At 43.6% G+C, this 20,909-nt stretch overlaps 1 protein-coding gene across 1 annotated transcript; it reads right to left on the bottom strand.

The window, feature by feature from the left end:
• Positions 1-3,915: 3,915 nt before the first annotated feature.
• CHRNA6 (cholinergic receptor nicotinic alpha 6 subunit) lies at positions 3,916-19,949 on the bottom strand. Its single transcript, XM_004285072.3, has 6 exons — positions 19,669-19,949; positions 17,870-18,009; positions 9,188-9,232; positions 8,357-8,466; positions 7,277-8,255; positions 3,916-4,932 (listed from the first exon to the last, which is right to left on the bottom strand). Exons 1-6 carry the CDS (start codon positions 19,745-19,747, stop codon positions 4,801-4,803), a joined length of 1,485 nt encoding a protein of 494 aa, XP_004285120.1. The 5' UTR covers positions 19,748-19,949; the 3' UTR covers positions 3,916-4,800.
• Positions 19,950-20,909: the final 960 nt, after the last annotated feature.

The following is a 20,909-nucleotide window of genomic DNA, read 5'->3' as shown; positions in this document are numbered from 1 at the left end:
ATAGATGGAGTCCCCTCCACCTGCAAAACTCTATCCTCAGGGGAACATACAGTGGGGAAGGAGCCTTCCTGTTTCTCCAGGAGGATGGGTGCTTCTGCACCAAGGACCCAGTGAGGGTGCAATGTGTGAGGTGTGTGGTGGGTGTGATACATGTGGCGTGGGTGGTGGGCTTGGCGTGTGTGTAATGTGTGTGGTGTATGGTGTGTGTAGAGGGTGTGGAGTGCGTGGTGAGTGTGGTGTGTGCTGGGTGTGGTGTGTGCTGGGTGTGGTGCGTGGCTGCCCTCAACAGGCCCACAGAGTGTGGGTCTTCACAGGCCTGTGCTCCAAACTGACCACCCCTGAGAGGGTCAGACTTTCCTTTGGGAGTTATGGGTATCTTGTTTGGGACAATTCTACACTGACCTGCCCCTCACACTGCAGGAGGCTTACATCCCTAGCCCCAGACCCTAAGTGACAGTAGCGCCCCAGTCATTGTGACAACCCAAAATACCCTTTTGACGTTTCCAAACACCAGCTGGAAATTGTCTCTGTGTGTGTGTGTGTGTGTGTGTGTGTGTGTGTGTGTGTGCACGCACATGTGTGTGTGTGCGTGTGTAAGGGGTACAATAGCAGCTCTGGCTGAAAACTGATGCTGCTGCTGAAGAGTTCAGATGAGAGTTCCCAGGTCAAAAGTGGGGGTGGGCGAGGGGAGATGCCCCTGTTCTTATCTCGCTGTGCCCTCACTACACCCAAGAGGCACACCCTAGGCCTCGGGGCAGGTTGGGGCCAGTGGGACAGCCCATGTAGACCTCTCTAGGCCCTCAGATGGAGCTCCGTGGTCCCGGGGTCCACCTCCCCCCACCCCGACCCCAGCACTTCCCTGCCCCTGACTCTGCCCCTCCTGCCTGACCTTGCCGGACGGAAGGGATCAAGCCCTGGTTTGTTTAGCCAAAGGCTGCCACCTCACGGCCCTGCAGGCAGGAGGTTTTGTTTAGCTGACACCAAGACTTTATTTTCGCTTCTTAATTTAGTTGCCACGTTTCAAAACTTGGAGATTCTACATAAAAAGCTGGATTTTCAGTGTATCTTGAAAAATCAGAAGATCAAGCACCCAAGCCCACATTCAGCATGATGGCAAGGGCCCGGGGCCCAGTGGGGGGCAAATCAGCCTCTCTGCAGCGAGCAGATCTTGCATGATGGGCCCCTCTTTGGTCAGTCTCCTTATGCTTCAGCATCTGCTAACGTCGGCTTTTCTCCTCTGCCCCCGCTCTGCTACCTCAGCCAAGGGAAGCAGGAACAGATGGGGCAGTGAGGGAGAAAAACGCTTCCACCTGACCTGGGACTTACATTCCCAGGAATGTCTGCAGTTCAACTCAGCAATGACTGATCTCGCTCTGAAGACTCACATATAGCCCACAAAAGTTATTTGTATCCCTTACACCGGCTAAAATAAACTTTGGCACTAATATTCCTGACCTTCCTAAACTAAGAGAGCATTTGCTGCTTCATCTCTCTAACCTGTTTACATTTAGAAACTTTTTTCCTTCCGATTACTGACAGTGAAAGGTGCTTTCCCTGGCCTTTGGGAGGACATGCGGATGGGAAGGGAGGAGATGGGCCAAATCAGTTGATTTTCTGTCGTTTTCGATTCCCATCTCATGAGAGGGACTAAATCATCCAGGGGCAGAGAAATGGTTTAAGAATCAGGAGACGTGGGCTTCAGAGTTGAATTTGTTAGCTACGTGATCATAGGCAAGCCACTCTACCTCTTGAGATTAAAAAAAGAGTTGCGCCACATAATCTATGAGTTCCGTTCCATCTCTCAAAGTCATTGATTCTACAGACCTGATACACAAAGACATCTCCATGCTGCGATGCCCCTTTTATTCAAATGCTTATTTCTTTAAAATATATGTTGTTAGTTTGTCACTGACCCTGAGGATCGCCAAGCAACTTCTGGAAAGCTGGGTTGGGAAGGCTGATGTCCGTTCACGCACAAAAGAATATGCTAAGAAGTCAGGATCCTGGCTTCCTGCCCCTGGCTGGGAGCACTTTCCTCTCATCTTCCTGTTCTGCAGTTCTTAAAAGTCTTATTTTTATATCTGATAAGGGGTTAATATCCAGTATATATAGAACACCTACAATTCAACAACAAGAAAACAAATAACCCAATCTTAAAAAGGGCAAAGGACTTGAATACACATTTCTCCAAAGAAGATATACAAGTGGCCAATAAGTACATGAAAAGATGCTCACCGTCACTCATCGTTAGGGAAAAGCAAATCAAAACCACAAGATATTATCTTACACCCATTAGGATGGCTACCATCAAAAAACTAACACGTGTTGATGAGGGTGTGGGGAAGAGGAAGCCCCTGCTCACTGTTAGCGAAAAGTAAAATGGTGCAGCTGCGGTGGGAAACAGTGTGACAGTTCCTCAAAAAAATTAAAAAGTTATTGCTTAATGGGTTCAGAGTTTCAGTTTTGCAAGATGCAAAGAGTTCCGGGGACGGATGGTGCTGATGATTGTGAACAATGCGAATATACTTAATACCACTGAACCGTACACTTACAAAGGGTTACGATGGTACATTTTGTTATGTGTATTTACCACCATGAAAACTTTTAAACAATGACTGGAAATAGTGATCTGGCTTAATAGAAAAAAAAGTATCAAGAAACAAGCAACCCTCTGTAAAGACAGATAAAATAGAGGTGCTACAATCACATGACATGAAGAGAGTAAAAATACTTTAAAACAGAGTAACTTGTGCCTGGGGTACTACAACCGGCCTTAAGCTCCAGGATGAGGTAGATAAGGAAGAATTAGCACATGGTAATGAGACAGGTTGGGATCTGGGACCTGGGACCCTTTGTTGCAGGGTTTTCACCTGGACAAACGTCTCCTTGAGCAAAAAAATACAAAGAAACTATAAGGGAGTAAAAATAACTGCGTATATGTGCAGTTGGGGCAAATTATGGACAACAAGATACAAAGAGACAGAAAAAAAACCCAACTGCCACTTCCGATGAGTTGGGAGCAAAAGCAGGGTGTCGCAAGCAAAAGCAGGGTACTGTGCACGCCTCCTGCTCTCAACACCACCTAAGGGGTGGGCAGACAACCTACGCCCCCCTTCCTGCCCAACCCCTGGACACACCCCTACCCTTGACCCATATAAGGAACTAGCTCGCCCCCCTTGGTGAGTGAGCAAGGGAAGCTGTTACTTGTTTTCGTTCCTTTTGCTCCTGCCGCCTCGGGAGCCCCAATAAAGCCTTGCCTGAGTTTCTTGTCTGGCCTCTTATCAATTTCTATTGATTAAGGGAAGGTCAAGAACCCTGGTTGGTATCAGTAATAGAAGTTGTAGGGTATCAACACAATGGAGGTTATGCAACCACAAAAATTATACTTCAAGACTGTGTAACATCTCGGAGAAATGCTGCTGACATGATATTGAGAAAAGAGCAAAATACAGAACCGAAAGGTAAAACTGAGGTGTCAAATTATGTGTGCATTTAGACAAGGACTAGAATGGAAAAGGCAAAGTGAAATTAGTTCCTGTGTTAGGGTAGATTTTTTTTCTACTTTAAAATGCATCTTTAAAACTGTTACAATAAGTGTATACAAAAAATAAGAAGATAATAAACGAGGGTTGAATAAAACAGAATACCCAAGGTTCTCCCTCTCAGAAAAGGAATTGCTCTAAAAGGTACAAGATCACCATTTCCTACAGAAGAAACACTTTTATTTTCAGTCTCAGTTACAAAGAGCAAATGGAAACTGCTGATGAGAAGAGACACCTTTTGGACCCACGGCAAAGGTTGCTTCAGGTCTGTCCAGCCAGACCACGTCATGCTTTATTTTCGTTGCTCTGATTACATTTCCCACCTGATACCTGGTCCTGGAGATCTCTGTGTTTATGACTTTTCCTACAAAGCTCCAAGTGCATGGACAGAACCTATTTCTGTGACTGTGGTAATGTCACCACTCAAGTCTCTTGCCAGATGAATGATAATTAAATATGGGGGGTGGGGGAGGGAAAGACTGGGAGTTTGGGGTTAGCAGATGCAAACTAGTATATATAGGATGGATAAACAACAAGGTCCTACTGTGTGGCACAGGGAACTATATTCAGTATCCTGTGATAAACCAAAATGGAAAGAATATGAAGAAGAATGTATATATATGCATAACTGAGTCACTTGTCTGTACAGCAGAAATTAACACAACATTGTAAATCAACTCTACTTCAATAAGATTTTTTAGAAGGGGAGTAAATACAGCCTGTTGGTTAGACTGACTACCTGCTGTTACTTTTTTACTAAATAATGTATCAAATAATGCTGCAGTGTGTGCTCTACATCACAGAGATGTGCAGGAGAAAGCAAGCATACACGAGTTCACAGGTGCTGCAGAGGTCAGCATGTCCAAGGTCCAGAGTTTCACGTCTGGCAGGTGTCATTATACTGAGAAGCCCATAAACTGGAGAAGCAAAAGAAGCTCTTAGCATGGCTTGACTTTGATTCCCCGGTTTGCTGTTCTGTGGGTCGGTCACGTCCCCGGAAGCCAAACGTGTACAGACAAGAGAAGCCTGAGGTGCTGCCAGCTCTGGGCTCCAGTGTCAGATTCCAGGCACTGGGATCATAAAGTACTCCTCTGTGCCCCAAGGGAGGGCATCCAGGCTCCTGGTTGGCAATAAAGTCCTCTTTTTCCATCTAGATGGGGACTTGGTGCGAAGCTTTCTATCCCTTTCCTTGTGGTGGGGGGAACATGGAACAAACACAGTGTCTTGTAAGTTTCTGAAGATAAAGGGAAAATCCATCTTACGAATGTCCTGTGTTCCCCAGGAGTGGCTGGAGAAACAGCCCTGCAGTTCCAAACACGCAGATGATTATAAACACCCACAGGAACACCCTGTCCACTACCATGGCCACGTATTTCCAGTCGTCCTCTACCTGAAAGACAAAAGTCAAGCAGCTGTAAAAAAAAATCAAAACCATGGGAGATAAGCTTTGTCTCATAAATAAGCTGCTTCCTTTTCACAGAAGATTTCCTGGCAATTTTAAAGGAAATATCCCCGTGATCCTGGTTAACCCGTGTCTCCTCTGTAGCACACAGAGAACTTCCGTTTGTCTGCAGAGGGTGGGTGCGTGCGCTCCATCAGTCCTGGGACAGCGGGCTGCAGAGTGAGCAGGCTTATGTGGGCACACAGAACCTCTCCTGACTGCAGGCAGCACCCCAGAAAGAGCTGCTCGGAGAGCTCCACTTCTGCATTGACTGGAAAAAAAATGCATAACCTAACAGTTGAGAATTATGTTTTGTTCAGTGGATTTTCTGAGGAATTCAAGCCCGGGAGGTAGCCTCTCAGATCGCTCTGAGGGACTGCCCTGAAGAGGTAAGGGAAAAAAAGTCAGGGCATAGAGGAGGTTTTGCAACAAAGACCAGGTAGCTGGAACATCAAAAGATTAGTTGTAGAGCATTTTGTTGCATTTGACTGCAACAGTAATCCTTTGATGTTCTGACCACCTGGATTTTGTTGCAAAACCTCCTACATATCCTGGTTCCCCCCTATCCAATCTCTTGAGGTAAACCATAATGGAAAATAATACCCAAAAAATGTATGTATGTGTATAACTGAGTCACTTTGCTAGGCAGCAGAAATTAGTACAACATTGTAAATCAACTATACTTGAATTTTAAAAACGTTTAAAAAAAGATTACTGTTGGGCTTCCCCGGTGGCGCAGTGGTTGAGAGTCTGCCTGCTAATGCAGGGGACACAGGTTCGTGCCCTGGTCTGGGAAGAACCCACGTGCCGCGGAGCGGCTAGGCCCGTGAGCCACAACTACTGAGCCTGCGCGTCTGGAGCCTGTGCTCCGCAACGGGAGAGGCCGTGATAGTGAGAGGCCCACGCACCGCGATGAAGAGTGGCTCCCACTTGCCACAACTAGAGAAAGCCCTCTCACAGAAATGAAGACCCAACACAGCCAAAAATAAAAAATAATTAAAAAAAAAAAGATTACTGTTAATTAAAGAAAACCAGACATCTCAAGTTAAGGAATTTAGCGCTTTTCTATGTATGGGAAGAGGCAAGAGTCTGGGTTCACGGAAATCATTCCTTTGATATGCAACTTAGCTCTCTAGGGCCAGCATCCTTCTTTCCTCCACCCTGAATCCCCTCAGGGTGCACAGTTGGGGGTGACTGCAGTGGTTGATGGCTTGACGGGTGCAACGTCCTTCATTTATTAATAGGACAGGTGACATTTCTCATCCACTCTTGTCATGGACACCACGGGACAGTCTGACTCCTTGGCAAGTCTGGGAAATGGGTTTGAGGTGGGGGGTGTAGGATGTGCGATGTGATGGGCCCCCCCCATCAGGAATAGGTGACCATCTAGAACTCGGGATCACGCTGGTCAGGGAGAGCTCGTTACATCTCTCATGTCCTTCCTGTTCCCAACCTCCAAGAGCCCTACCTGGTGGTGATCAAGTCAGCAGCAACTGTCCCCTAGTTTGACAAAGATGTCACCACAGAGGGGAGTCCTAGGCTCACCTGGCCCTGATGTACCCCCTCCCCGACCTGTGTGACATGCAGCCCATGTCCGCCTCAGCACCAATGGGTGGACTTCAGGCCTGCAATGTCCTTTCATTAGGAGATAAGGATGATGGCTACTGCCATCAGGTCAGACCCAGACCCCTGGTGGCAGGAGTTTTCAGAGGCCCCCAGCTAGTCATCCTGATGGTATGGAAAATTGGCGTAAAGTTCTTGAGCTCTCTCTCTCTGGAGGATGAGGAGGTCCGAGCTGCTATGGTTAGACTCTGGGCCGCAGAAGCAGACTGTGTTGATGCTAAAAATAACCCTGAGGTTCATTCAATCAGCACCTGGATCCCCGTCAAGTGGAGTAAGTGGGATTGGAGGCTCACGCCACCTTCCTCCCAGGCTCCCAGACTGTGACCAGCCCTGCAGGCTTTCCTCCTGCCCCTCAGCCGGCTTTTCCCTCTCCCACCCTTCCTTACGCAGGGGCTCTCAGTTTAATAAACCAAGGTTGCCCTGAGTGTTTATTTTAACCAGATTTTACTTGAGTTGACATTTCTGGAGGCAGAGATTTGCTCTGAGGCTACACCTTACCCCACCCCCTCCGCAGGGCGGTTCACCCATAACTGCATCATCACAGGGCTGGCTTTTAGGGCACCACTCCCTGACCGTCTTGCAAACAGAACTCACATTGACGCTCTGACATGTCTATGCAGGGCCCCCAGGCCTGCTGCGGGTGAACAGGCTAGAAGACCCATACATTTACCTCCTTTGTTTCATTTTGGTTCTTCATGTTTTCTGCTATGAATTGAACACTATCAATTACATCTTCGACTTCAGGTGAGGGCTGCAAATTTTCAGTCATCCATTGTAAAGGCTGATGACTTAACCGTCTCTTGCTGGTGGCCATCTCCCTGGACTTACGACAGTGGCAGCATTCTTTAAGAAGTTTGGGCTCTCTGCGACGATCGAACTTGACTTTGGCTGGCCTACCAGAGAAGCCTTCGGGGTTTTTGTCATATCTTGTCCCCTTCCTCTTGTCCAGAGGCCTCCTCATCATCAGGATCTGGGGTAAGAGCCGGAGGAAGACTGCCTTCACCCACGTGGGCATGGTATGTGTGGTCGGGGTGCGATAGTGGGTGTTCAACACAAACACCGTCACCACGATGGACAAGGTGATGAAGATCATGGTGAACAGCAGGTACTTGCCCACCAAGGGGATCACGAGAGATGTAGATGGGATGGTTTCTGTGATCACCAGCAAAAACACTGTCAGGGAAAGCAGAACTGAAATGCAAAGCGTCACTTTTTCACCACAGTCAGAAGGAAGATAGAAAACCAACACAGTTAGAAATGAAACAAAGAGACAGGGGATGATCAGATTAATGGTGTAAAACATCGGCAATCTTCTAATGTAAAAAGAATAGGTTATGTCTGTGTATATCTCTTCACAACAGTTGTATTTTATGTCATGCTTGTAGCCAGAAGCATCGACAATTTCCCATTCACTGTTTTCCCAAAATTCATCCATGTCCACTTTAGAGCCAATGATTAGAAGATCAATTTCAGCTTTGTCATAGGTCCAGGAACCAAATTTCAGGGAACAATTTTGATGATCGAAAGGGAAAAAAGTGATATCCATAGGACAGGAGCTCTTAAAAATAGCTGGTGGAGTCCAGGTTATCATGCCATTATATTTAAGAAGAGCTTTTGTCTTGCCTTTGACTTGGAAGTTGCCGACAGCACTGCAAAGTAAACCAGACACCATTAGTAACACCCTCTGTGCTTTGGGTCAGCCTGTACCAAAGACAACTTTGGAAAGAGATTGGCTGTCAGATGCCCATACTTGTTGTAGAGAACAATGTCAGGCTTCCAGATCTTCTCCGCAGGAACACGAAGAGTCTCAATGCCATCGTATTCCACTGGGTCCCAGCGCAATTTATAATCATTCCACATCTAAAGGGAATAGAAGTCAGTTTTTAAAAATTCTTGACTTTCTTTCAATGTTAATTCTATGTTGGTTCAACAACTTTTTGAAAAATTTCTTATTTAAAGAGTTGGTTTCCTACCAAAAGTTGGAAGATTAAATCCATGGGGAACAAGGTAGCTGAGCTGATTTGGGGTAAATATAGATATTAGATAAGTATCTATTGATTATTAATTAGCTAGCCAAGTTTACAGGCTCAGCTTCCATATTCCATGGACTATGTTCCATCTCTAGTAGCAATCCATTTCTAGTACTAAAAAGATAATTCAAGTGTATGATGATGGGTTTGTTACAAAATCTGCATAAAAGATTGAGACAGGAAGGAAGAACAAGATGGTATGACTGATAAAACCAGACGGTGGGAATCTAACCCAGAGCAGGATCAAAGAGTGGTCAAGAATCTGGCTCTGGAGCTCGAGATTCAGACAAAAATAGGAGACTTGAGAGCAGAAACCACCGAAGCAGAGTCAGAGAGAACTCTGTCACTAAGTTCTGCAGCATGAAGCTTGCACCCAGCCAGCCGTTACCAGACTGAACTTTGGGCTTTGGAGCTAGTTAATATTTTATGCTCTATCATAAGCTGGAGATGCAAAGAGGGAATGCTAGTGGATTTTATCCATTTGACGTTGTTAAACTGACACACAAGTGTGACACAATTCCAAGAGAAGAACGTGTGACATAGACACGTACGTGACGTAGCCACAGATTGGTTTCCATGATCTGGTTTACTTCATCCTGGGAAGAAGAAACAATATTTTTTAGCCTCAAATGTACTTGCTAATAGAAGTGAATCTTAGAGCAAAAATTACAACTAAAAATAGCCAATCTGAGTTATTCATGCTAACGGAGGGAAAAAAAAGCAGACTGAAAAGGCAATTTATAAAAGGCCCAAAATACAATATTTCCACACTGGTCCCAACCCTGTTGACTTTGAAATGTGGCTTTATGACTGTCTTTCAAATCTGATTGAAGTCCCACTTCTGTGAAGCCTTTCTGACCACTGCAGCCCATAAACATTTCTGATCCCATAAAAGGAAAGAAGGGAGAGAAGAGAGAGTGGGAGGGAGGGAGGGGAAGTCCTGCAGATGGCGATGGGTATCATTGCTTTTGCTATCTTCTTCCTCAGCTGTGCCCCAGCACCCTCTAGGTCCTTAGTCCTGAGCCCCACTGCCCCTCAAGGTGTCAGCCTCAGCTCAACATGGAGTTCTCCAGCTGGAACCTGCCACTCCCCAGAGCACTGCTCCCACACACACCACTGCCAATTGCTTCAATCATTCATTAACGAGTATTTATTGAGTGCCTACTGTGCACTCTATAAATGCTGGGGCTACAGAAGTAATAAGGATGGAAAATATCCCTACCTACATGTGCCTAAGCTATTAGCTGGGAAGACAGAAAATCAATAATACATACATGGTATAATGTAAGATAGTGATAAGTCCCATGAAAAAAAATAAAGAGGGATTGAGTGGTGTGTGTGTCTGCACACACACGCACACACGTCTCTTTTAGACAGGATGATCCAGGAAGGTTTGTCTGAGGAGGTGGTTTAAGCAGGTACCTAAATGACCTGCAAAGAGTCCTGGGTCTCTTGGATAAAAGCGTTCCAGGATGACATGCCAAATATAATATGTTCCTAATCAGCTACCACCTCTCAGTGGAGCAGCTACTGAAGACACGTCCAGAACCTTCAGCAGTCTCAGAGCGCAACACTTGGAGGCTATTGATGGTCACACAGTGGCCGGCAGTGGGTTCCCAAAACTTACCAACCTTGTTTCCCCAGACACATGAGCACCTTCGAGAGTAAACACCTCACACTGGCTGAGGAAGCTGTGGCCAGGGCTGGACACCAGCCCACTCTGGTTTGCTGCTCTGCAGTTCTCCATGCCCCCCAGAAAACGCTACCTGGAGACCTCACCAGCTTCCTCCTTCAAAGGGATTTGTGTCAAGTCATGATAAGCTCCAGGGTTTTAAAGGTCAACAAATGGAGTTACATTCATGGTTTTCTATTGGTCAGGGCAAGCAAAGAAATGGACTATTACTTATCCATGACTTTACAATTACCCAAGTCTAAGGACAGTGTCTTCTGCTCATACCTTGTGACCAGCAGATTTAAGCAGGGGCCATGTCAATAAATCCATTGGCTGTCAGTCAGGAATGGACTAGCTCTAGCAGTCCAGAAATGTCTTGGAGGTAACAGTCATAAGCATCTTCCAACAACTGCTTCCTCTCTGTCCACTAATACACTGTTTAGAGAACTAGTGCACACTATGAACTAGAACGTTGTATTCTGAGAATTAAAATCATTTGGCAATATCATCCCGACAGTATTCCTGCCTCCCCATCTATACTTCCACAGCCTGGTGAACCTCCATGTGGTGTGGACCTGCTTCATGGTGGATGGACACCCTCAGAGGTGTCAGCCAAGTTTATGGGTCATGACCGGGTCTGGAAAGTCGCATTCTCCATCCAATGCCAGACTGCACCTATGGTCATGGGAACTGCTATCGGACAACCCAGCTGAAGGAGACCAGAGACCCACAGTACAACCCCACGTTCCTGGGACCATCACCCTGCGTCCCCTTCTTGGGAAAATAAAGTAGTTGACACCCGGTTCAATTAAAGGATTGGAGTTACAATCTCAAATGGACTAGATTCTGGAGAGCAGCAACAGACTCAGAGACTGAGATCAGAAAGGCCAGGTGGGCTACATTTTGAAAGCCTTCATGTTTGTCATGTCAGATATGCCAGGCCATCGAAAACACTGGGCCTTTGTCCTGGCCCCATGAGGGGGACAGTGGAAATACACTTACTCTGAAGATCATCCACTCATTAGACTTTGTGGCCAAGTTCATTCTATGCAGCAGCAAACACCCTTCCATGTAGAGCTCTCTGGTGCTCTAAGGCCAAGCCTGAGGCCCAAACAGCAGCAGACGGCCTACAGTCTTCTAGAAGGGAGTTGGTAATTGTGCATCTGGGCTGTACTGCATCACAGTCACTCCCAGACCTCACCATGGCTCAGTGACAACAATGAATATGGCCCATAGGGACTGCTGGTGCCCCACATGAGGACAAGTAGACTCTAATACACCAATAAGAATTGCTATATTAATACTGGACAAAGCAGATGCAGAGGAAAAAAATTACTAAAGACAAAGAGGGACATTACATAATGAAAGAAGGATCAATCCACCAGGAAGACACAATGATCCTGACCATATATGCACCAAACAGCAGAGTCTCAAATTATATGGAACAAAAACTGATAGAGCTGAAAGAAAAAACAGACAAACCCCCAATTACAGTCAGAGACTTCAATATCCCTCTCTCAGCGACCAATAGAGCTCAGTAAACTCAACAGAATCAGCAAAAATAGGGAAAATCTGAACAACATAATCAACCAGCAGAATTTAATTGACATATATAGATACTCCACTCAAACACACCAGAATACACATTTTTTCAAGCATGCATATAATATTAACCAACGCAGAGCATATCCTTATCATAGGCTATAAAACAAACCTCAACAAATTTAAAAGAATTGGAATCATAGTGTGTTTCTGACCATAATGGAATCAAACTAGAAATCAATAACCAAAAGACAACAGGAAAATCTCTAAACCCATGGAAACTGAACTTCTAAATAATCCATGGGTCAAAGAGAATGTCTCAAAGGAAATTCTTTAAAACGCATAGAGCTGAATGGGAACAAAAATACAATATATCAAATATGAGGGACATAGCTAATAAAAGTGCTAAGAAGAAAATTTATAGCTAAATGCTTACATTAGAAATGAGAAAAACTCTCAAGTCAATAACACAAGTTTCTACCTCAAGAAATTAGAAAAACAAGCACAAAATAAACCCAAAGCAAGTACAAGGAAGGAAAAATAAAGATAAAACAGAAATCAATAAAGTTGAAAAGAAAAACAATAAAGAATATCAATGAAACAAAGAGCTGATTCTTTGGGGGAAAAACAACAAAATTGATAAACCTTTAGCAAGACTGACAAAAATGAAAAGAGAGAAGACACAAACCACCAATATCAGGAATGAAACAGGAGCTAACATTATAGATCCTATAGCCATTAAAAAGTTAGATAATACCATGAGCAACTTTAATTTTATCATAAATTTGTCAATTTAAAAGAAATGGGCCCATTCCTCAAAAACCACAAACTAACTAACAAGGACCTACTGTATAGCACAGGGAAATATACTTAATATTTTGTAATAAACAATAAGGGAAAAGAATCTGAAAAGTGATATAAATAGTCTGAATACCCTATAGCCATTTAAGAATTGAGTTTATAATTAAAAAGCTCCTGGAAAAGAAATCTCCAGGCCCAGTAGGTTTCCCTGAAGAATTCTACCAAATATGTAAAGAAAAATCAATACCAACTTTCCACAATCTCTTCCAGAAAATAGAAGAGGAGGAAACAACTCCAAATCCTTTATGTGAAGCTAATATTATCCTGACACAAACCCAAACAAAGACATTACAAAAAAAGAAAATGACAGATCAATATCTTTCATGAACTTAGATGCAAAAATCATTAACAAAATATTAGCAAACTGAATCCAACAATGTATAAAAAGTTATACACCATGACTAAGTAGGTTACAAGGCTGGTTCAACATTCAAAACTTAATCAATGTAATTTACCGTATCAACAAACTAAAGAAGAAAAACCATGTGATCATATCAATTGATGGAGAAAAAGTTTTTATTTTTTTTTATTTTTTTTATTTGGCGGTACGCGGGCCTCTCACGGTTGTGGCCTCTCCCCTTGCGGAGCACACACTCCGGACGCGCAGGCCCAGCGGCCATGTCTCACGGGCCCAGCCGCTCCGCGGCATATGGGATCCTCCCGGACCAGGGCACGAACCTCTGTCCCCTGCATCGGCAGGTGGACTCTCAACCACTGCGCCACCAGGGAAGCCCGAGTAAAAGTTTTTGACAAAACTCAACATCAATTCATGATTAAAAACTCTGTGAAACTAGGAATAAAGGGAAATTTCCTCAACTTGATAAAAGCATCTACAAAACAGCTACACCTAACTTTATACCAAATGGTGAAAGACTGAATGCTTTTTCCTTAAGACTGGGAACAGGACAAGGATGTCTGTTGTCACCACTCTTATTCAGCATAGTACTGGAAGTTCTAGCCACTGAAATGAAGCAAAAAAAAGGGGGGAAAGGCATAGACTGGAAAGGAAGAAATAAAACTATCTCTATTTGCAGATTATAAGGTTGCCTACAAAGAAAATCCCATGGAATCTATAAAAATGCTGAAACTAAGTGAGTTCAGCAAGATCTTAGGATACAAGATCAATATACAAAAGTCTTAAAATTCTATATACTAACAATGAGCATGGAGAAACCAAAATTAAAAGCATAATAGGGCTTCCCTGGTGGCGCAGTGGTTGAGAATCTGCCTGCTAATGCAGGGGACACGGGTTCGAGCCCTGGTCTGAGAAGATCCCACATGCCGCAGAGCAACTAGGCCCGTGAGCCACAACTACTGAGCCTGCGCGTCTGGAGCCTGTGCTCCGCGACAAGAGAGGCCGCGATAGTGAGAGGCCTGTGCACCACGATGAAGAGTGGCCCCCGCTTGCCACAACTAGAGAAAGCCCTCGCACAGAAACGAAGACCCAACACAGCCAAAAATAAATAAATAAACAAATGTGGGGTTTAAAAAAAAAGCATAATACTATTTTCAGTCACTCCCAGATAAAACAAAATACTTACGTATACATGTAACAATACATGTATGGGATCTGTGTACTGAAAATTACAAAATCCTGAAGGAAGAAGAGCTAAATAAATGGAGAAACATCCCACATTCATGGACTGGAAGACTCAACATAGTAAAGATGTCACTTCTCCGCAAACTGATCTGCAGGTTTAATGCAGTTCCTATCAAAACCAGGGCAATGCTTTTTGTGGACATAGGCAGCTTATTCTAGGCATAGGCCACAGAATAGCTAAGACAATCTTGACAAAGAAGAACAAAGTGGCAGGAATCAGTCTAGCCAATATTAAGTCTTACTCTACAGCTACAGTCATCAAGAGAGTGCAGTGTTGGTGGAGGGATAGTCACACTGATCAATGAAACAGAAGAGAGGACCTAGAAATAGACCCACACAAATATGTTCAACTGATTTTTCACAAAGGTGCAAAACCAATTCAGTGGGGAAAGGATTGCCTTTTCAACAAATAGTGCTGGAGCAATTGGACACCCACAGGTCTAAAAAAAAAAATCTAGGTCTCATATCTTATATAAAAATTAACTCAAAATGGATCATAGTCTTAAACATAAGACATAAATAAAACTTTTAGAAAAACATAGGAGAAAACCTATAGGATCTGGGATAAGGCAAAGAATTACTAGGCTTGATGCCAAAAGCATGACATATAAAAGGAAAAATTGATAAATTGGACCGCATCAAAATTAAAAACTTCATGTGAAAGCCCATGTGAAGAGGAAGAAAAGATAAGCTACAAACTGGGCTAAAATATTTGCAAACCACAAAACTGGCAAAGCACTTGCATCTAGAATATAGCCAGAACTCTCAACACTAAATAGTAAAAACAAACAATCCAACTGGAAAATGGGCTTAAGGACATGAGCAAACATTTCACCTTAGAGGATATGCAGATTGCAGATAAGCACATGAAAGGAGGTTTTATATCATTAATCATTAGGGAAATGCAAATTAAAACCACAATGAGATATCATTTCATACCTAATATAACTCAAATAAAAAACAGTGACAATACCAAATACTGGCAAAGCTGTAGATAAACTGGATCCCTCACATATTGCTGGTGGGAATGTAAAAGGGTACAGCCATTCTGGAAAGCATTTTGGCAGTTCCTTTTAAAACTAACACACAACTACCACAAGACCCAGGAATTGCACCCCTGGGCATTTATCCCAGAGAAATAACGATTAATGTTCACCCAAAAACCTGTACACAAATGTTCATAGCAGCTTTATTTGTAAAAGACCAAAACTGGAATCAGCCCAAATGTTCTTCAACCAATGAAAGGTCAATCAAAGTGTGCTCCATCAATACCATGGAATACTACTCACAGTAAGAAGAAATGACTCACCAAACTTATTGTGGCAACCACTGCATGATGTATGTAAGTCAAACCACTATTCTGCACACCTTACTTATACAGTGTTGTATGTCAAATATATCTCAATAAAACTGGAAGAAAAAAGAAGAAATGAACTATTGATACAAGCAACAACTTGGATGAATGGCTAAAGAATTATGCTGAGTGGAAAAGCCAGTCCACAAGGTTACATACTGTGTGATTCCATTTATGTATAGCTTTCCTGAAACGACAAAATTTTAGAAATGAAAGATACAGTAGTTGTTGCCATTGGTCAAAGAAAGTATACAAGGGCTCTATTATTTCTTACTGCAAGTGAATCTATGATTATTTCAATAAATAAAATTTCAGTTAAAAAACTACATTTCTCAAGACTCTCTTGCAGCTAGGGGTGGTCAATGAGCTAGGAAGCAGAAGCTGTCAGTAGGACTTCTAATAAAACTCCTTAAGGAAGTCACAGATGTCTGGTATGTGCCCCTTTCTCTCTTGCTCCTGCTTCTTGCCAAGAATGTGAATATGATGAGTGAAAATCAGCAGTTATCCTGGACCACAAGGCAACACTGAGGGAACAAATCACATGCTAAGGATGGTGACATAGAAAGATAGAAGGAACCTTGGTCCCTGTCACAGTTTATGCTTTTAGCATCATAGCTCATGTGATTAACATCCTCAGGAGTTGTGCAGTGCACAACCTGGGCAACCAAACACCGTGATGCAACCACTACCACGAAGCCACCTGGTATTAACCTGGGCTGTTAACCTTTAGATTTCTATAACATAAGAAAGAAATAAACTTGTTTTATATAAGCTGAGAGAGCATGTGTGTGTTTTTCAATCTCTGATAGCAGCCAAATGCAAATACCAAAATCTGTATTTAGCAATCCTCCACCCACCATCTTCAGAACAATGTCCTGAAAGGGTGTATAGATCATGGATTTGAAGTGATGCTGTATCACAAACTTCAGGGGTCACTCAGTCCAGTTCTCCATTCATAACAGCCCGATTCATACCAAGTGTGGCTTCCAGCCTGGTAGGAGACCAGTAACCAGTGCTAAGCTATTTGAGGGGAGAGGGGAGGCGGGATTAGAATAGGTACTAAATAAATGTTTATTAAAGGAATTAGTGGGCCCATCTAAGTGAGATAAAACATCTGGCTTACTTTTTTTTAAACCAGTATTTATCAGCATATACACACTTCCAGCTTGGGCCAGAAGCTAGAGGATCAGGTCAGGGTCAGCCCAGTCCACTGGGAAGCACGGACCGGAGAAACATGGTGAGCCCGGACTTCATATCCATAACTGAGGTCTTCCCCCAGGTGCACCTGGAGCCACCACTGTTTCTCCAGGCAAAGCTGAGAGGAAGGAGGCACTCCCTGCCGCCGTCCAGGGTCTGGGCTGCTCCCTCGGTCTGTGCACCATTGTCTCAGAGATGCTCGGGACGTCCCTTACCCCTTACGTCCTGAGCCTGCCTATTCCTGGAATTTGGTCCGAGTCCAGTGCCTCAGGCCAGCCTGCGCCCTGCCATGCCTTGAAGCCCAGAACCCTGTCTTCTGTTAGGGTATCAGGTCCCACACCTCCTCTCTCAGCAACTAGGGTGTGAAGATTATTCAAAAGAAAGAACTCTAGTCCTCTTTGCCCCTTAAACAGGGTAGCAATAAATTAAACTAAGATCTCCAAATTCCCATCAGATTTTCAGGGCTGGATGGAACCCTATGTGAAACAAGGTGAATTTTCTCTTTCTTCTATAACAAAGGAGACTTAAAGCAATTCTTCTTATACGGAGTCAAAAGAGCATGAGCTTTGGGGTTGAACAGTGCTGATTGAACCCCAGTGCCACCATCTGTAACTGTATGACGTTGGGAAAGTTTCTTATCTGAGATTTCCTCTCCCCAGCTGTAAAATGCAGATGACAGCGACTAAGTGTGGACAGTGGTGCGTAATAGGTGCACAATGAAGTTAGCTCCCTTTGTATTCCCCCTTCAAATGCCCCTTCGCTTCTTTGTTTCATAAACTGGTTCTGAGAGCATTTCCAGAAAAACATCGCCTTAAGGAGAATAATGACAGCAACCCTGGGAAGAGTGGATCCCTCCCAACGGGCTGGCTTTGAAGGGCAGCACTCTGTAGATTTTTGTCTGTTTGTGTTCAAAAATCCCTTTATTTACCCAGTGCAGTGAGTGGGAATTGCTTGGGCCCTTCAGAGTTGGGGCCTCTGAGGCCTCGTGGTGCCCACCCTGCACTTACCACGTCGGCCAGCTGTGTGATGGCCACTTCAAAATGCACAGTGACTGGGTCAGAAACGTTTTCCACGGGCCTGATGAACGGGTTATAATGAGCAAACAGTTTGTGAAAGAGCCTCTCCTCGGACGCACAGCCTGCACATCCTGCGGCACCATACAGAGAGAGGGGTTAGAGAAGCAGAAAGGATGCTGGCTGGTGGGGAGGTTCCAGGGGCTTCCATCCGGGAAGGCGGATGCAGGACACCAGCTTCCCCCAGCACCACTGCACCTGCCCCTCCTGGCCATGCTACTCCCCTTCACCACCGAGATGAAAAGAGTAATACTGGCATCTCAGGACTAGTGCACTAGCAAACAAAATGATGTTGGTAAGAGCACTTTTAAAGTCTATGGCAGCACAGTGTAAAGGGATAGATAGACACAGGCTTGAGACGTTCAGTTATGTCACTGAACAGAACTCACCGTCTTACTGATCCAGTAATTAAAGAGAAGTCCTGCCCTTTCTTGTCAAAATACCGATCTGACTGGTCTCTGTTTCTACAACCAGCAGGGTGTGTAGCTGGGGAACCTTCTTCAATCAAACTTAAATAACTAGTAATTTCATTAAGGTCTTAAGCCCTCCTCCTTTTTAAAATCAACTTTGAATTTCAATTCTTGGAGATGTGTGAGAGTGCAAAGTTTTTAAGGAAAATTTACTTAAAATATTTTTTATAGAATCCCCAAAGTTCTTAAACAATAACACTTTCAGTCATTAAATTTAGACAATAATGTAACGCATGTCTCTCTGTATTTTCCCAAGAATGCACTAAATGTAGGTTACTTGCTTTCATTTGAATAATTCATCTCATTAAGGCCCCCTCTATAGTTTTCCTTATAGAATTCAAATTTGATACCTGAAATACTATTCTATAAATTTCCCAAAGGGATTTATACCCTGAAAGAAAAAAAATTTAAGGGGCTGAACAACTCATTAGGCAAAAACAAAGGAAAAGATAGCTGTTATATTACTAAATAAAAAGTGTTGTTTGACAGATGCATTTGGAAACACTGAGATTTCAGCAGGAAAGGGCAATTTTAGATGTAAAACATCATTGTCTGCCATCCTAATTAATAAAGATAGAAATATTTCTACATAAAACAGATAATTAAAAAATCCTCCTGTTACCCATTTTCCTCCTTTGAGGTTTTTCTTTTCCTTTGAGACATTTCAGATAAACCCTCCTTGAGTCTTGACAAGCAAGTCCCTGCAAAGCCGACAGCACGTGGAAATGTGGCTTTGTGGACATGGACAGAGCAGCAGCTGTCCGTTTCTAAGCCTTAACTTTGAAAATGAATGATCTTACTCTTAGGACACATTTCCCAAAATGAAGATGATTACCTACAAAATGGAAGGGTTCACAGACTGAGGAATAGTATCAGCTAATAAACCACAGTTTTGAAAAAATATTAAATACAGGTAAAGAAGTTGAATACATCCATAGTGGAGATGGAGAGAAAACTGTACCATTGTTATTTTTGCCTATTTTTCACTGGGAAAATAAAACAAAACATGGTTTACAATGTTTCCTTGTCCTCCCCATCCCATCCCCCCGAAATCTCATTTTACATGTTAAGCCAGCCAACTAAAAATGAATAGATTAATTAGCAGTTATAAGAGGAGTAATTCCTGTGCAGACACTCTACATATTTATCCATAGCATATCTCATCTCTGCTCAGTCAAGCACAGCTAGAAAAGGAGGAAAATAAAACTAGGAAATACATGTAGCTAAAAAGGGAATATGAGAACAAGCAGAAATAAAACCTACCTCTGAAGCAAAGTGTGAATACATACCACCAGAGACACAGCCCAAAGTGAAGGAATCCCTGTCCCTCGCGGGGCAGCATGTTTAAAACACACTCTGATTTCTTTTTCTAGTCAAAGGATTGTGGAAAACAAAGAGCTATCAGGCAGCCACTCACACCGGATCTTTAAATCACCAGAGTCGCCTGCAGTCCAAGTGTCTTCTGTGAAATGAAAACCTTCATAAACATAACATGGTCGTTCCCAATATCAGAGACTAAGGTCAACCAAAAGGGCAGATAAAAAGGACTCAATCTGATGTCAGATGAGTCAGCCCATTTCCTGACACCCTACATCTCTTCTCGTGCAGGAACGAGAGAAGCAGGATGGGGGTGTTGGGCAGACAGCACCGGGAAGGGACAGAAAACTGTGATGTGCTTAGTGTATCTTTGTAGTGCATCTTTTCCCAGCCCCGGTCCTGAGGGGAACAAACACACGTCTCCTGAGCTCCAGCTGTAGGTAAAGCACCTGCCAGGTCCCGACCAGTGTATTCTGATTCACTGAGATCTCTAGCTCATCAGGGCTTAACCTTGTTACCAGAAAACATTGTAGAATAGGAGTCCTGGTAAAGTGCGCCTCACAGAGAACAGGATTAATTTGGTTTTGTCTGACTGCTAATGCCTCGTCCTTCTGAGTTTAGGAATCACCCTCCAGGACTAGAGATTAGCTGTCTGAGAATGAGAAGAACAAATACTGAACACAGGATGCTGTCTAGACGGTTCTATGTTTATTTATACATCCTTGTCACCAACTGGTTTTCTTATCATTTGCTTCTTTCCTCTGTAAGTTTAGTGTCAGTAACATTCTGATGAGTTAGGCCTTCTGGTCAGATTTTGGTGTTGGTTAAAGGGGAGTTAGCAACAAAATGAAAAGGCAACCTACAGAATGGGGGGAAATATTTGCAAACCATGTATCTGGAAAGGGGTTTATATCCAAAATATGTAAGAAACTCATAAAACTCAATAGCAAATAAATACATCCCAGTTGAAAAATAGGACCTGCACAGACATTTTTCCAAAGACACAGACGGCCAATGGGTGTATGCAAAGGGGCTCAGCACCACTAATCATCAGGGAAATGCAGATCAAACCACAATGAGCTATCACCTCACGCCTATTAAGGTGGTATTATAAGAAGACAAGAGGTAATAAGTGTTGGTGAGGACGTGGGAAAAAGGGAACCCTTGTGCATTGTTTGGAATGTAAA

Source organism: Orcinus orca, chromosome 21, assembly GCF_937001465.1.
Source record: "Orcinus orca chromosome 21, mOrcOrc1.1, whole genome shotgun sequence".
Classification (NCBI taxonomy): Eukaryota; Metazoa; Chordata; class Mammalia; order Artiodactyla; family Delphinidae; genus Orcinus; species Orcinus orca.
The sequence above is the reverse complement of the archived record's forward strand: the minus strand, read 5'-3'. Positions and strand labels throughout refer to the sequence as shown.

Excerpts from the sequence above, each read along its gene's own strand:
- CHRNA6 (XM_004285072.3), bottom strand. The coding sequence starts at position 19,747 with ATGCTGCCCCGCGAGGGACAGGGATTCCTTCACTTTGGGCTGTGTCTC. Across the intron at positions 18,010-19,668 it reads ATTCACACTTTGCTTCAGAG|GATGTGCAGGCTGTGCGTCC; the intron begins GTAGGTTTTATT and ends ATGGTGCCGCAG. Across the intron at positions 4,933-7,276 it reads ACCAAAATGAAACAAAGGAG|GTAGAGGACGACTGGAAATA; the intron begins GTAAATGTATGG and ends TTTGTCTTTCAG.